The sequence below is a fragment of the Colletotrichum lupini genome, chromosome 1, assembly GCF_023278565.1.
Source record: "Colletotrichum lupini chromosome 1, complete sequence".
Lineage (NCBI taxonomy): Eukaryota > Fungi > Ascomycota > Sordariomycetes > Glomerellales > Glomerellaceae > Colletotrichum > Colletotrichum lupini.
Window position 1 is genome coordinate 3,093,289 of NC_064672.1, and position 14,522 is coordinate 3,107,810.

The window sequence follows — 14,522 nt, forward strand, 5'->3', positions numbered from 1 at the left end:
TGTCTACCTACCGTACTAACGCCTTGGCGGATCCCTTGTCCTCGAAAACCGAAGTTCAAATCCACAGGCAGTGGTTCCCAGGCGTCCGACTGGTGTTGGCGGGCTTATGAGATGGGGCACACCGCGTGGCGCATGCCCAAGTCCATAGCTCCTCGACATTTCGCCCTCCTTTAAGCGTGGCGGCGATGGCTGATGGCACATTGACCAACCAATCAATCAGAATGCGCTGAAATTTCCTTCTGTTGCCCCGAAAGCCTCAAACGTGTCCCGAGTTGATGGATGGGGGCCCGGGAAAGGAGTTTTGCAGTTCTTGCTGGCTAACGCTTTGTGGACAAGTTCCAGCCGCCCCCGGACGTTAGCGTCGACAGACGAAAGCTGAGACGGCAGATGAAAGTCGTTTCTCTGCTTTTTCAAGACCTACAGAGTACGTACGGAGTACATGGACGTTTATCGTCGATCTTGATGAAAGTACCAATTGGTTTCCACTTTGCATTTCGCCGGAGACAGTTCCAATCCCTTAGCCTGAGAGGCTGGCTAGTTGCCCCCGATCATGTTCGATTAAGTTTCTGGTCTCGAATCCCAGCTGTCTGGTCGCGTCTCCTGGACTTTGTTTGTGTCACTGGTAGACTCGGCCGAGCAGGAGGTGCTTTGATGGACCCCTCGCGAGAGGCTTGTTGTTTTTGAGATTGACCCGGGCTCTGCCAATGTCGTAGGACCGACTACTCTGCCTTCCGCCTCGTCCTGACCCAGTAATGATCCATGGCAAATATGACCGTAGTTGACATGAATTCCTTCGTACATATTAAGAGCCAACGTCAGGAGCAGGCTCCGGACCACCCTTACACACAGGCCCACTGCAAGATAGTCTTGCCTCATCTATCCACTTCTCGAGTCCTGGTACGGATAAAGGGGGGTTTCCTTCTCGAGTCTTGACGGGTAATGCTCAGCCGTAGCGCCAGGATTGCAAACTGACAGATCCTGTCCATGATAATATGTATGATCCTCCTCTAGTGCCAGTTGAGAACCGGTTTCCTGATAACCAGGGCAGACGGCCTAGCTGTTGCGGAATATCTACAGCAATACTCCTTGGACTAGAGCTGCCTCCTGTATTCGATGGCAGAAATAAGCCCATAGAAATTTTTACATCGTGCTCGGTGTTCACTGCGCCGCGGCGTTCCAGCCATCCACCCAAACAACATTTCCACTGAACCGGCGAGGAACGCCCCACTGGGCCCGATATCAGACTGGCAAAAATGCAAAACAAAACATACAACACCAGGTATTCGCTGGTCGTCACCGACCCAACTACTAATCCGGCCCTCATCGGCTTATCTATGGGAGAGCGGACGGGATCCTGAGTTTTCCAATGGGTATGGTCGTATGTGCTCGTTCGACGATGCAGAGTTGCTCATATCGTGACTGCAAAATCTCGTGATGCTGGTGTTGCGGCTCTACCATCCATCCCCCACAATGGATTCAGAGAGCCTTTTCAATGAAACCAACTATGTTACTGGTGTAGAAGTCCTCAACTTCAAGATCTTAGTCTTTGTGGTTTATCTATGGTGTGGTGTTTTGGCGATGTCAATTCCTCGCATTCTCAGCCTCATTTGTTTTCCCCGCCCTGAGTTCGAGATGACCTAGTCAATAATGAAATGAACACACGTTACACATTCCATCCGAATGGTTAGCATAAGCTCTATTATAGTCGTCCTTTTTGTTGAATGACAAGCCCATTAATCTTTAGCTGCTATGTGCTATTCAACAGGAATCCACATTTCGTAGTACATCTCTACTACACTACTACTTGAGCAGCACGGGGACATATAATCGCACGGAACACCACACGCGAAACCAATCCAATATCATCTCAGGTAATCGGATATTTTCAAGCTGCTTTGCTTTATTGACATGATACCTGGATCATGTTCCACACTCCCGGATTGCTGTGCGCATAAAAAAAACGACCTCTTAGGATGGAAGGAGATGAATTGTGTTTACGAGATGTTGCGATAAGTATCAGTCAGAGTCTCGACTTTATGATCTCCGCTCCAGGTGATTGCAACTGTATAACAGGACGGCATCCTCTAGTAAATATCGATTTATTCTGGCCATGTCATCGCAGCATCAGAGAGGCTCCGGTAGAAAGCTTATGATAAGTCAGCAAATCTCGACCTCTTTGAAACACACGGAAGATCGAATCATGGAAACGTGAGTACACCTACTCAGGAGGAGTCAACAGCGAACATGCAACCAAAAGCCTCCTCTCGGTTGGCTCTGGTGAAGAAGGGGTTGAGGGAAAACCCGGTTCAAGAGGGATAACATCTTTGCCAGGTTATAGGGTCCAATGGCTGTTCGAATACGAGATTTGTCATGGCGAACTTCGCAAAGGCATGAACCTCTTGTCTGTTTTCCCTCGTGATACACCTTGCTACCTATGCGGGACCAACCAAACAGCCTCAAAGAGGGCTCCTGCCAGAGTGGTGTTCATCAACGTAGTACTCTCATACCAGCAATCTAGTGTCATTGGGAGACATAATTCCTCTCCATAGATGACGTGCTCTGCAACACAGATCAAGTGATGCACAGGAAAGTGATAAAGCCAATACTCTAACATGTTGACTTCCTCAAAAGATACATGAAAGTGATGTTCCAAGTGTGTATAGAGAAAAAGTAGCTTCGACCGAGTGATATGCCCAGGACAACGGCAAAGAGGAGTCACTTGGATATGTTTCTCCATAGCCTTCCCAATCACAGTCTTCGCCAACTCTCACGTGTCGCTTGACCGCCCTAGACCGGTTTTCACTTCTCGCCGCACCGATAGAAAGAATTGGGTACCTATATGAGAGGAGAATACGATCTGGTGCTGGAGTCTGGGGTCCATACGCCTCAGTCTCGAAGGAGTCCTGAGGGTCTTGCGGCGTGGATTTGTTAGATGGTGTTATATCAGTCAAGCACTCTCAATGATATATACAGTCATGAGTATTAGTATGCCGCCTCGTCTTTGGAGGGCAGGCAAGCTGCAGTCTCAACATGGCGCCTTAGCTAGTTATATATTTACCACTGTCGAAACCCACGGCGGCACTCACCATCTGAAGCAAAATCTCGTGAAGCCTGCATAACCTTGTATTTATTCCAGGAAGCTGTACGCGGGACTTCGCGGATCGTACGAAAGGAGCGACTAGCGTGACGGACGAGAAGGTTACATTACCAGTAGAGGAAAGACAGACTCGTTCGCTCGGGGAAGCAGCATTCGGCCTGAAGGATTTCAGTTACTCGGTGACCAAACGCGACCTTGAATGGCTTTAAATTACATGGATGAAAGGGTAAGCCCGGAAACCATCAACGAGGACCTGACGTGGTTTTCCCAGCCGGCTCAGTGATATTGGAAATTGAGAAATGCGCTAAGCTGGAATGAGGAAATACTCTGACGTGACAGCGTCTCGCCAAGGTGCAAAACAATCACTGAATAGGGCAGAGAACAGTTTCACGGGCTGCTCGCATGCTTTGTCCTTCAATCATCCAAGGCTGGGTCGCCTCGGAAGACCGGACGGCTAAGTTCCCCACTCTCATTGGACCGGCGCCGATCCGGATAGAACCGCGAAGCCGAACCCCCGGGAGCTCCGGGGTTCGGGTGTCCCCTGTCATACCCCACCATAGCTCCGCCAATGTACCTATTTCGACACTGGAGGATGCGGCATCGTGGATATCTCACTACGATTATATATATGCAGCATGGTAAGCGATCTTCCCATCCCGAATGCAGTGCAGCAAATGAGCGTACTGATCAACGCAGCAGCAGAACGATATGACTGAGAGTGCTTGCCACTATCAAGTCAACTTCGAGAACTCAAGTTCATAATGAAAAGCACATTACAATGTCAAGTGACCCGGGAGTAGTCGTTGCGAGATTCCCCTCACTACATCTCCCAGGGGCGATGGCTTGGGCTGAATCAAACCCGTCTCTGCGGGGACTTGAAGGCTCATGGAATTATTTAAGGGAAAGTACTCGCATGCGCCTGCACCAAGCTGAATGAAATCTGCCAAGCACTCAGTAATTAAAACAGGCTGTAAGGGCAATAGTAAGTTGCATGTGAAGCACCACCAACAAGGGTGTGCATTACACGCCTTCTGATTGGCTGTGGTCAAGGAGCTCCCAGGCCTAAAGTGCGAGGCTGCGATCTTTTCCTCATAGCCTTGTGGCGCCCACTTTCACTTCTTCCAACTCACCTGTCCGATCACCCATTGATTTCCTACGCAAATAATCCGCGACCTGCTAGACGTCCCGCTGGGTATTTGCGACCGCTGAACTTACGAAATCGAGCGACCGAAACCCGACGTACGAAGCAATACGAAGATCGGGGCCTCCGATCGACGTCATCCATCATGGCCGACTCCGATGGCGAGTACCATGACATGTCTGATGACGACTTGCAGGTGACCAACGGTAGAGGCGGCGATGCGAGAAAAGGTGGAAAGAAGGGGAAAGGCGGCAATTCCAAGGCGCGATGGGAGGAGGTCAAGCGAAGTTGGGAGCAAGTCACAGAGGGCGCTGACGGCAGTCTCGCGGTCGGGGCAAGCTTGGAGGCCGAGAAGAGGAGGAGGCTGCTGAGAGACACAACGCCACTGCAGCGCGGCATTATCAGACATCTGGTGCTGGTGCTAGACATGTCATTCGCCATGACCGAGAAGGACATGCTCCCGAACCGCTATCGTGTAGCCTGGGCGTACGCGGCCGACTTCGTGAAGGAGTACTTCGAACAGAACCCAATCTCGCAGCTGGGCATCGTCGGCATGCGGGATGGCGTGGCTCTACGAATCAGCGAGATGAGCGGCAATCCGACAGACCACCTGGAGAAGCTGAAAGAATTCGAGGGCCAAGATCCGTCAGGCAACCCAAGTTTGCAGAATGCGCTTGAGATGTGTCGCGGTGCCCTTTTGTACGTGATAACGCCATTCCCTAAGCTTTACAGACAGACACTGACTCTGACCCGACAGCCACGCACCTTCCCACGGCACACGAGAAGTCCTAATAGTATTTGGCGCCCTCCTCTCCTCCGACCCGGGCGACATCCATACCACAATAGACTCCCTCATATCCGATAAAATCCGCGTTACCATCGTCGGCCTCGCGGCGCAGGTCGCCATCTGCGGAGAACTATGCACCCGCACCAACGCCGGCGACGACACGCAGTACAGCGTCTGCATGAACGATGCCCACTTCCGCGATCTCCTCCTCGCCGCCACGACCCCACCCGTTACCCGGACGGCCGCCCAGAGCACCGCTTCTCTGCTCATGATGGGCTTCCCCTCGCGCACTCTCGCGCAGGGCGAGACGACAGCCGTATGCGCCTGCCATAAAAAACCCGCCCGCGAAGGCTATCTCTGCACGCGATGCGCTACCCGCGTGTGTCGTCTGCCCATCGAGTGTCCCGCCTGTAGTTTGACGCTCATCCTCTCCACCCATCTCGCGCGCTCATACCACCATCTATTTCCGTTACGGAACTGGATCGAGGTCACCTGGGCCGCGGCCGCCAAGTCGAAAGCATGCTATTCGTGCCTCACCAACTTTCCGGAACCGCCCAAGGCCTCCAAGAAGAAGGACAAGGGCAAGGACCAAGATGGCGTGGCTACGACGACAGGGCCCGTTGCCCCGACCCCGGTGAAAGCGGCAGAGCTGAAGGGGGTTAGTGAAAGCGGACGGTACGCCTGCACGGTGTGTGATAATCACTTTTGCATCGACTGCGACGTCTACGCGCATGAGGTCATTCACAACTGCCCTGGATGCCAAAGTGACACCCGTGGGGCGGCGATGGAGGTGATTAACGAGACGAATGGGACGCATGAGCATCAAACCAATGGAACGGCTATGGTGGTGGACTCATGACACTAACAGATATATGGGAAACGGAATATAGGATGGTGGATCTTGGAGGAAGCGTGGAGCTCCCATAGAAGAGAGAGAGAGAGGAAGTAGCGCTCTGGCTAGAGTTGGCCAACACTCGGCAGTTTGCATTTGGACAAACGGATGGCAGCATCAACGGAGCACAGGAATTGGAGAAAAGAGTTCATCGGCGCAAGAGGTCCAGGTAAGGACCATGTTTTTAAATATACCTATCGTACCCTGCAGAACCCCCTCAATAAGAAGTTGGCTGGCTGAGAGATGAGCATCATGGCCTCACGTTCGACACCATCACGAGTGCGGATACGAACAATTGTGTGATACTGACATGAGGTTTAATTTGGTTTAACTACCTGTTTCTGCTTTACAAGTTTCCACGTTCGGCCTGCTCGCGCTCAATAGCCTCGAACAAGCTCTTGAAGTTACCGGCACCGAAACCCTCAAAGTGGTTGCGCTGGATAATCTCAACAAAGACGGTGGGGCGGTCCATGAGCGGCTTAGTGAAGAGCTGAAGCAAGTATCCCTGCTCGTCGTAGTCGATAAGAATGTTGAGCGCCTCAATGGTGGCGAGGTCCTCCTTGAGCTCCCAGTTGCGCTTCTCCGTCTTGAGGCGGTGGCGCATGGTGTCATAGTAGGTCGAGGGGACGTTGATGAACTCAACGCCGCGGGCGCGCATGGCCGACACGGTGGTGATGATGTCCTGGGTCAGTAGGGCAATGTGCTGGACGCCGGCGCCCGAGTTGAAGACGACGTACTCCTCGATCTGAGACTTCTTCTTGCCGGGCGCGGGTTCGTTGATGGGCATCTTGACCATGTTGTTGGCCGAGGCCATGACGATGGAGTTGAGGGCCGAGAACTCTGTGCAGATTTGCGAGTCATCGACGGACCAGAAGCGGTGGAAGGACAGGCACTGCTCGTAAAAGGCGCAGGCCGACACCATTTCGTTCCAGGACTGGTTGCCGACGCAGTGGTCGATCCGGGCCAGGGGCACGTTGGGGAGGGTGACGGTGGCCGTGGTGGGCTTCGCGGCGCGGAAGCCCGGGAGGAAGGGACCCGAATATCCGTTGCGGGAGATGAGCGTGTGCGTCGTGTCGCCGTAGGTGCGGATGACGGCGGTCAGGACGTTGCCGTGTTCCTTGTCCTTGAGGACGGTCGGGGGCTGAACGGCATCGGCGCCCTCTGAGACGGCCTTGTTGTATACGCCCTCGACATTGTCGACCTCGAAGGCGACATCCTTTACGGCGTCGCCGTGCTTCTCGAGGTGAGCGTGAATCTCGCGCAGGAGCTCTCGCTCCGCGTCTGAGATGGGCTCATCCTCGGGGAGGTGGGCCAGTGATCGCACCGGGGAGGTGAAGACGAAACGGACGTCGTTGTTGGCGACGGCGTACGAGGCGATATACCTGCTGCCCGTTTCGAGGCCCTTGTATGCTACGGTTTTGAAGCCGAAGAGAGTAGTGTAGTAAGCAGCGGCCTGCTTGGCGTTGCCAACCCACCAGGTTACGTGATCGTAGCCCTGGAAGTTGGGCGGCGGATGCTGTACTGCGAGTCCATCGCCGAGATCTGTTGATGCCGGGTAGGCGGCTTGCTGTGGCGGGGAGTCTGTGATAGCAGAAGGGGACATTGACACTCAGAAGTTTTCGGGGGTGACAGGACTAGGGTCAAGGAGTATGAGCGTGTGTAAGTGCGTTGTGATTCTCTGATAAGAGGCAGATTGAGTCGATGGTTAAATCTAGTGAGATTGTAAACGTTGCTCGTTGAGGAAAAGGGGGGGGAACTGTCCGTGTTATGTACGTTGTACCGTCTATCCTTATATGTACCAAGACACTGACACTGTATTATCATATATGAACCTTATTCAACGACGGACTTCCGCCTTTGGAGGACAAGGACTTGAGTAATCCTGCATTCCACGCCCGCAGATTGGTGGCTCCCCGTCGCCGCATCTAACGCTTGTCACTGGCCAACCTTCCCTCCCGGGCGGGGGTAGTCTCTAGATCCTGTCTCTGTCCACAGTCCTTGCGCATAGGCAATTCGTGACGGGACGGGCGCCATCCTAGAATGGCTTCGATACCTGGCAGTAGCGTCCCGAAGTAGAAGGAGAGGTTGGCAGCGGTAAAGCGTAGAGCCGGCGGTACAGCGTTGAGGTGAGATGCCAATCGCAAGCGGAAAGGCGCCGGCCGAGTGTGATGGCCGCGGTGAGCCGCGATAAGCCGCCGCTGGCCGGCCCATGTGCGGCGCGGCTTTGACGGGTTCCCCACCCATGCTTCGGATGCTCCAGGCTATGCCCGCCATCCCGCGCAGCACCCGCCCAGATTCAACCTGGAATACAAAGAACAGGAGGGCACAGGCGACCAAGCCGCTGTTTCCGTTCATCCTGGGGAACGTCTGGGCTCCCTGCTTGTGGGATGGGTGGGGTACCCACCATGACGGCATGTGCCTTATCTCATCGCCTCTGAAACCCTTTCGTAGCCGTCGCAGTGCGGAATGTGAGCATCTGCTGCTTGGCCCCCCGCTGAAGCCGCTCGAAAGTGTTGCGTCTGATAAAGGTTGCCGTGCTGCCAGCCAGTCCTGGCGGTGTTTGTCACTTTGGAGATCGGAAAAAAGCGTAGTCGGTCCATCATCACGCATCGCAAAAAAGTTCGATTTATCTCGAATCTGTTCCTTCGACAAAGAACATCAGTATTCTTCCCAAAGTTATTCAATCTCCAATTCAACACTGCAAGATGGCTTCTGTGGACCTGACTCGACGAGACGTAAACGTACTTGACAAGATCAAGGACCCCGAATCCGATCCTTCGGCGAACGTCCTCCTCGACCCATCCCTGCCCCGGGATCCTCACATCGCTGATGCCGCTGTCTACGAGCGAGTGATACAGAAGGAGCGTGAGATCATCATGTCCATGCAACAGCTCGAACTTCAATTGGCAGGATTGCGGCCGAGAACTGTATCTGAACCAGTGCAAGAGTACAAAGGACTTCTCTCGAAGCTGGACGACTTCATCGAAGCGTACCCCAACTATGCCAGCGCGAGGAACAACCGCGTACAAGCGCTGAGGCGGCTGTACGGAGACACGATGCTGTTGGCGGGAGCACCACCAACGTCGCAGCGACTCGTACAGGCGCCCGAAAGCGCCGAGTTGATCCGGTACTCAAAGCTCGCCCTGGAAGATAGTGAAAAGTCTATTTCCCTCTTGACGCCGCGTACAATGTTCGGCGCCATGTCGCCTCAGGCAGCCAAGACCCTATCGCTAGCATACACGCAGCGCGCCGCCATCTACCACATGACTGCCAAGCTCGTAGAGGAGCACAGCGTAAAGGTCGCGGAAGGGAGGCGAGAAGCCAGCTGGACGAAGCTTGTGTTCGAGGAGGCGGCGTCTCGTGACTTTGCCTATGGCGGAAGGTACGGCAACGAGATCGCTAAGGGTCTGGCAGTGAGCACGAATCCCACGGCGAAGCTGTGCGGGCAGATGGTCCGGGAGGCGATGAAGAAGGAGTATGGGCCATCCTACGGCGAGTAAGGGTGTATATAGTATCAACAAGTTGTAAATGTAAGCAAAGGCGGTTGAAGCGTCGCATCTCCTCCCTTGCCAATGGCTGTCACTATGAGTGCCTATGCGGAAGCCTTGAGAAGCCCTAGACGTCTAGGTATCCGGTTGAGTTAGTCAGAGATCGTACCAGTGTACTGGTGATAGACACCGTACCTCTTCGCCGCCGCAATGGTCTCTTGTGTAGTCTTGCCCTTTTCCTTCTCCTCGCGATTGATTCTCGTCGCTGCGGCACCAAGTCCAATCACCAAGGCAAAGATGGGGTCCGCGACCTTGGAGATGATATACGCAGGTGGAGGAGCCATGGTGTGTGTTTGCGTATTGTCGTCGTCGTCGCGGGAGGTCGCGTCGTTCGTGGGGCGTGGTAAAGCTAGGCTGTTGTTGAAATGGATCGGAGGAAGTTCGCGATGAGCTCCGTGGCCAGCTTGGGAAGTGGAGCAGACTGAGCGCCGTACGGGCACGGTACCTGGGTACCAGTGGCCCGTCCAGTAGAGCTCCAGCGCGGACGCTGGTCAGTGGAAGCGTCCTTCCATTGCCAACGGCCCCCACTTGCAGCACCACCCACCACCAGTGATTCGCCTATTCCCCAGTGAAATTTCGACCACGTGACCGGGCACATGCTTAGGTCCCTCCCTCCCACGGATCAATTTTGAAATTTCCTCTAGGTTATCAAATCCAGGATCTCACGTCGCAGCAACTTTCACCAACCGCCCAGTACGCCCAGCACCCACCGACAGCGCAGGTCAAAATGAAGTTCCTCAAGGTCGGCAGAGTCGCCATCATCACCCACGGCCGTTACGCCGGCAAGAAGGTACGATTATATACGAAAATTCTCGAGAAAGCCTACCCCGTCGCAGTACTATTTTCAACCCCGACTTCGCGAGAAGGAGGGGCGCGGATGAAGGTCACCCAACATCGATGTCGAGGAGTGTGAAAGTGTTTGGCCAGGGAACTATGGGAAGGAAATTATGGCGACGACTATACGAAACGATCCCGAATTGCGAAAAGAACAGGAGGAAACACCGGTCCGACCAAACACTTTTTACACTCTTCGAGCGTCCGATATTTTGGGTTGAGGGCATCCACGAAATTTACTGCGGAGGACAATGGTGGATTGTGTTGGGGCACTTGCCCACACGTACACATGCAATAATCCCGAGCGATTGCTAACGTTCCTCTCTGCAGGTCGTCATCATCCAGCCTGTCGACTCTGGCAACAAGGCTCACCCCTTCGGCCACGCCCTGGTCGCCGGCATCGAGCGCTACCCCTCCAAGATCACCCGCCGCATGTCCAAGACCCGCCAGGAGAAGCGCAACAAGATCAAGCCCTTCGTCAAGCTTGTCAACTACAACCACTTGATGCCCACCCGCTACACTCTCGAGCTCGAGGGCCTCAAGGGCGTCGTCAGCAACGACACCTTCAAGGAGGTCACCCAGCGTGAGGATGCCAAGAAGCAGGTGAAGAAGGTTCTGGAGGAGCGTTACACGAGCGGAAAGAACAGATGGTTCTTCACGCCTCTGAGTATGTCACTCTCTCTCCTCACATCCAACGTTTGCCATCTTTCCTCCGGGGGCTCCCTTCCCCGCGAGGCAGAGGCTATGCGTCGGCTACTGGCAATTCGTACATGTACTAATACCAAGCACAGGATTTTAAAGGACAAACCGTTTTCTGCAATCGTAACAGGTCGGGGAGTTGGGCTGGCTTGTAAAGAGCATCAATTGGCATCTGAGGTCCTCGGTTTAAGGGCTCCCAATGAGAAACCATTGAAATCCAAGACGTTTGCCCTGTGATACCTCAACAAACTGGAAAAAATGCCGCCGCGCTGCTGCTGTGACCGGAAGAGTGATAGACACAAAAGAAGTGAGAGTAAAAAGGGGTCAAGGGTCTATGATGACTGATGGGTATGATTCAGCCCTCGGCCGTGGGATGGCCATGATCAATGGAACATGAAATAAGCAAGTCAAACCAACTTTTCCAGCCAAATCGAGTCGTGATAGTTGCTATGGTCCCTACCTAGTTATGCTGAGTGCTTTCAATTTCATGTCATCAACACTCGGCAGCCCACCGGCTCAGTTGCGGTGCGACCCACATAACTTGTTGCACAAAATATTGTAACCCACCCACACAACCCTCTATTACAAGCCAAGACCGAATTGCTGAAACCACGGCTCACGTTAGATGTTGAGACCATCGCCGTTTAGATTGAGCGCTCTTGTAGTGTGATAATGGTGACTGATTCGACGATGGCCAGCTGATGTTGTTATCTGGCCTGATGCATCATAATTGCTGAGGGTGACAGCTATAAGCTAGAAACACTCTTACTGGCCGAAGCTTCTTTTCCATTCGCGAACTCAAGTTTGGCATGCCTAGTAAGTGGTCTCAAGTGAGCCGAGTCGATTTGTGTTTCTACACCATTGGCATCCAAGTTTCGAACCCCGCGCACATCGCCTCATGTCACCGGTCATTTCGTTGCGGAATACCGCCGTTCTTTGCTTTAAGCTTTGTGTATCATTGCGTACGTACATGTCTATATCCTCCTCCGTCTAGAGTACATCAGATTAGAACTTCATGATGCAAGCTATGCAACCTGGTCCCTTTTGCGCTCTGCGCCGTTGCTCTATAGCTGTACACGGGTGTAACTCCCCAGTCAAACAAAAGTCGGTTCCGTTTTCCGGATTAAAAAAGGAAGAAAAAGAAAAAAAAAGGTCAACAGTGAACATGGGTGAAAGGAAGTTCGTAATATGTACTCAGAACAGGGTAATCGTCGCGTAGAGAGAGTTTGGTATCATCACATCTCTACGCCCACAAATAGGAAAATAACAGGCCAAAGAAAAGATGCTATCGCCTTCTATCCTATAACCTATGCCCTGCTGCTGCCGAAGTGGCTGTTGACCTCGTTGATGAGGTTGTGGGGGTCGTACTCGGGAGCGTACGTCGGTGCCAGGCCGCCAAGCATGGTGAAGAGCACGAAGGCGGAGAACACAATGATGGTAAGCTTGCGAAGAATCGGCTTGCGCTGGCCGAACTCGGCCCACTGGCGACCGCCCTCACCCATGTAGCCCTTGATCTGCTCAAAGCCGAGCTTGTAGTAGACCATGCCACCGAGGGCGATGCTGTATCCGAAGAACTGGAGACCAGAGACCTGGGTGCCCCAAATGGCCATGGAGGCGGCAACCAGCATGACGTCCTTGAGGACACCGCAGAGAGTCAGGACCAGGGAAGAGGTCTTGCCGATCTGAAGATAGTGTTAGTAACGGTGATTGGGAGATCTTGAAGGCATCAAAACTTACCAAAAAGACGACAGAGACGTTCAGCAGAAAGGCGCAGAGACCGTTCAAGAAGAAAGTGAAGAGGCCAACGTTGTACACCTGGTCCATGGTGACCTTGGGAATCTCCCAAATGAGAGCAACAGCCAAGTTCATGACAGCGCAGATAGGAGCGAAGTAGTAGACGGAAACCAGGGGGTCCATCTTGTAGTCGGCAGAGCTGAGCAGGCGCTGGACCATGGTCAAACGCAGGGCCTCGAAGATGACACCACCGATCTGGAAGATGACACCAATCCAGACGAACTTGATCTCGCCAATGGAAGCAATGATGACACCAACGACGATAACGGAGACGTTCAGGAAGACCTTTAGGTTGGGCGTGGAGACACCAAGGGCCCATCCAGAGAGGAGGACAGCGACGGGGGTCGTAGCCTTGAGCATCTGGATGAAAGCAACCGAGAGGTACAGGTAGGTCAAGTTACCGCAGATCAAGCTCAAGCTGAAGAAGACACCAATAGGCACAATGGCACGCACGTAGACACGGCCAGTCATTTTGACCGACTTGCGTCCGTCGAGAACGTGAGTCCAGCGAGCGAGGATCTGGGTCATGATGGTCGCGAAAGTCAAGTGGTAGGTCGTCAGAATAACCGGGTAGCCTGTGGTTAATTAGCATCCTGCCTAGAGCTCCAAGCTATCGTCTCGATCGGCTTACGGAAGTTGAGGGTGTCGAGAATCCATTTGTTGAACAAAATGACGGATGAGGACAGCGAGATCCAGACACTGCGAGAGGATTGGGTCAGCCAACTTTCGCAACAGCGAAAAATCGAGGTTCTAGTTTCTTACATGACGTAGAGAGCGGGATGGATCTGAGGACCCTTGGATTGAGGAGACGACTTCTCGGCGTCCTGGTTCGTGGTAGGCAGGATAGAGCCGTTCTCTCCACGAGGAACCTCGCCTGAAACGCGCGTCTTCTCGTCGGCACCCATGGTGACGGTTTGGTGTGCGGAATGGGGAAAAGGGTGTAGGGGACGAGTGGTTGAGGTAGGCGGAGGATTGATTGAGGTCGTCGGTAGCGGCGGTTGATGTTGATGTAGGAGCAAGTTGATACAGCTCGGGAGCAAAAAAAGACGAGACGCGCAAAAACGAGAGCGAGCGAGTGGACGGGACGGCCAAGCAACTCGTTAAAGGTGTCGTGGGGTAGGCGACAGGTGCTTTAACAGTATGCAATGGGGGGTCCCAAAGTTAGACGTTAACGGACACCTGTGGTGGTACTTGAGCCGGTTCAAACCTTGGAATGGGGCTGAGCACGGCTTTCTGAATCTGTAACTTGTGGTGAAGGAAGAGGGAGAATCGAAAGAAAAAGCCGAAAGCAGGAAGCTTTTGACAACCACGACCTTACAGGAACAGTTTAATAGAGGTCTGGAAAAAGAGGACAGCTGCTGCTTGCAGGGTGATGGAAAGGGAAAGGGGAAGAAGGAAGGGAAAAAAGAGGAAGGGGGGTGGGTAGGCGAGGTTGTAGTGCAGCAAAGATATGGATGCCCCCCGGCAATTAGCAGCGATGGGCGTGAGAGAAAAAAAATCGATTTCTTCGTCTGTTGTGTATTCGTAGGTATTTCCCGCCCCTCTCTCTCTTTCCTTTGCCTTTTCCTTTCCCTTCTCTATGGTGTGTTTACCGCATACTGTGTGGCAGGTACGTGTGTAGTTGCGTAGGTACCCTCTCTCTCCTTGCTCCTGCTCTTGTTCTGGAAATTGAGGTTCACGTTGACGCGATCAAGCCCGCCCAATCCAGGATCCGGCAGGCGATGTACAGT

At 53.3% G+C, this 14,522-nt stretch overlaps 8 protein-coding genes across 8 annotated transcripts; 3 read left to right on the forward strand and 5 right to left on the reverse strand.

Moving 5' to 3' along the window:
* Positions 1-943: 943 nt before the first annotated feature.
* On the reverse strand, positions 944-1,324 carry CLUP02_00887 (uncharacterized protein; the record flags this gene model as incomplete). The annotated part of the gene is made up of 1 exon (XM_049279933.1): positions 944-1,324. One exon carries the CDS (start codon positions 1,322-1,324, stop codon positions 944-946), a length of 381 nt encoding a protein of 126 aa, XP_049135890.1.
* Positions 1,325-4,185: 2,861 nt separating this feature from the next.
* On the forward strand, positions 4,186-5,884 carry CLUP02_00888 (uncharacterized protein; the record flags this gene model as incomplete). The annotated part of the gene is made up of 2 exons (XM_049279934.1): positions 4,186-4,937; positions 4,996-5,884. Coding segments are annotated over 2 exons (1,641 nt in total), but the record flags the coding sequence as incomplete, so codon positions are not given.
* A 379-nt stretch (positions 5,885-6,263) lies between these two features.
* CLUP02_00889 (4-hydroxyphenylpyruvate dioxygenase) lies at positions 6,264-7,520 on the reverse strand (the record flags this gene model as incomplete). Its single annotated transcript, XM_049279935.1, has 1 exon — positions 6,264-7,520. One exon carries the CDS (start codon positions 7,518-7,520, stop codon positions 6,264-6,266), a length of 1,257 nt encoding a protein of 418 aa, XP_049135892.1.
* A 230-nt stretch (positions 7,521-7,750) lies between these two features.
* CLUP02_00890 (uncharacterized protein) lies at positions 7,751-8,527 on the reverse strand (the record flags this gene model as incomplete). The annotated part of the gene is made up of 2 exons (XM_049279936.1): positions 7,751-7,799; positions 7,857-8,527. 2 exons carry the CDS (start codon positions 8,525-8,527, stop codon positions 7,751-7,753), a joined length of 720 nt encoding a protein of 239 aa, XP_049135893.1.
* A 95-nt stretch (positions 8,528-8,622) lies between these two features.
* On the forward strand, positions 8,623-9,417 carry CLUP02_00891 (uncharacterized protein; the record flags this gene model as incomplete). The annotated part of the gene is made up of 1 exon (XM_049279937.1): positions 8,623-9,417. The coding sequence occupies one exon, from the start codon at positions 8,623-8,625 to the stop codon at positions 9,415-9,417; it is 795 nt and encodes a 264-aa protein (XP_049135894.1).
* A 140-nt stretch (positions 9,418-9,557) lies between these two features.
* Positions 9,558-10,224, reverse strand: CLUP02_00892 (uncharacterized protein; the record flags this gene model as incomplete). Its single annotated transcript, XM_049279938.1, has 3 exons — positions 9,558-9,952; positions 10,010-10,073; positions 10,132-10,224. The coding sequence occupies 3 exons, from the start codon at positions 10,222-10,224 to the stop codon at positions 9,558-9,560; spliced, it is 552 nt and encodes a 183-aa protein (XP_049135895.1).
* Positions 10,193-11,235, forward strand: CLUP02_00893 (ribosomal protein L27; the record flags this gene model as incomplete). The annotated part of the gene is made up of 3 exons (XM_049279939.1): positions 10,193-10,255; positions 10,630-10,966; positions 11,129-11,235. The coding sequence occupies 3 exons, from the start codon at positions 10,193-10,195 to the stop codon at positions 11,233-11,235; spliced, it is 507 nt and encodes a 168-aa protein (XP_049135896.1).
* Positions 11,236-12,305: 1,070 nt separating this feature from the next.
* Positions 12,306-13,697, reverse strand: CLUP02_00894 (triose-phosphate transporter; the record flags this gene model as incomplete). The annotated part of the gene is made up of 4 exons (XM_049279940.1): positions 12,306-12,680; positions 12,736-13,367; positions 13,424-13,491; positions 13,555-13,697. The coding sequence occupies 4 exons, from the start codon at positions 13,695-13,697 to the stop codon at positions 12,306-12,308; spliced, it is 1,218 nt and encodes a 405-aa protein (XP_049135897.1).
* Positions 13,698-14,522: the final 825 nt, after the last annotated feature.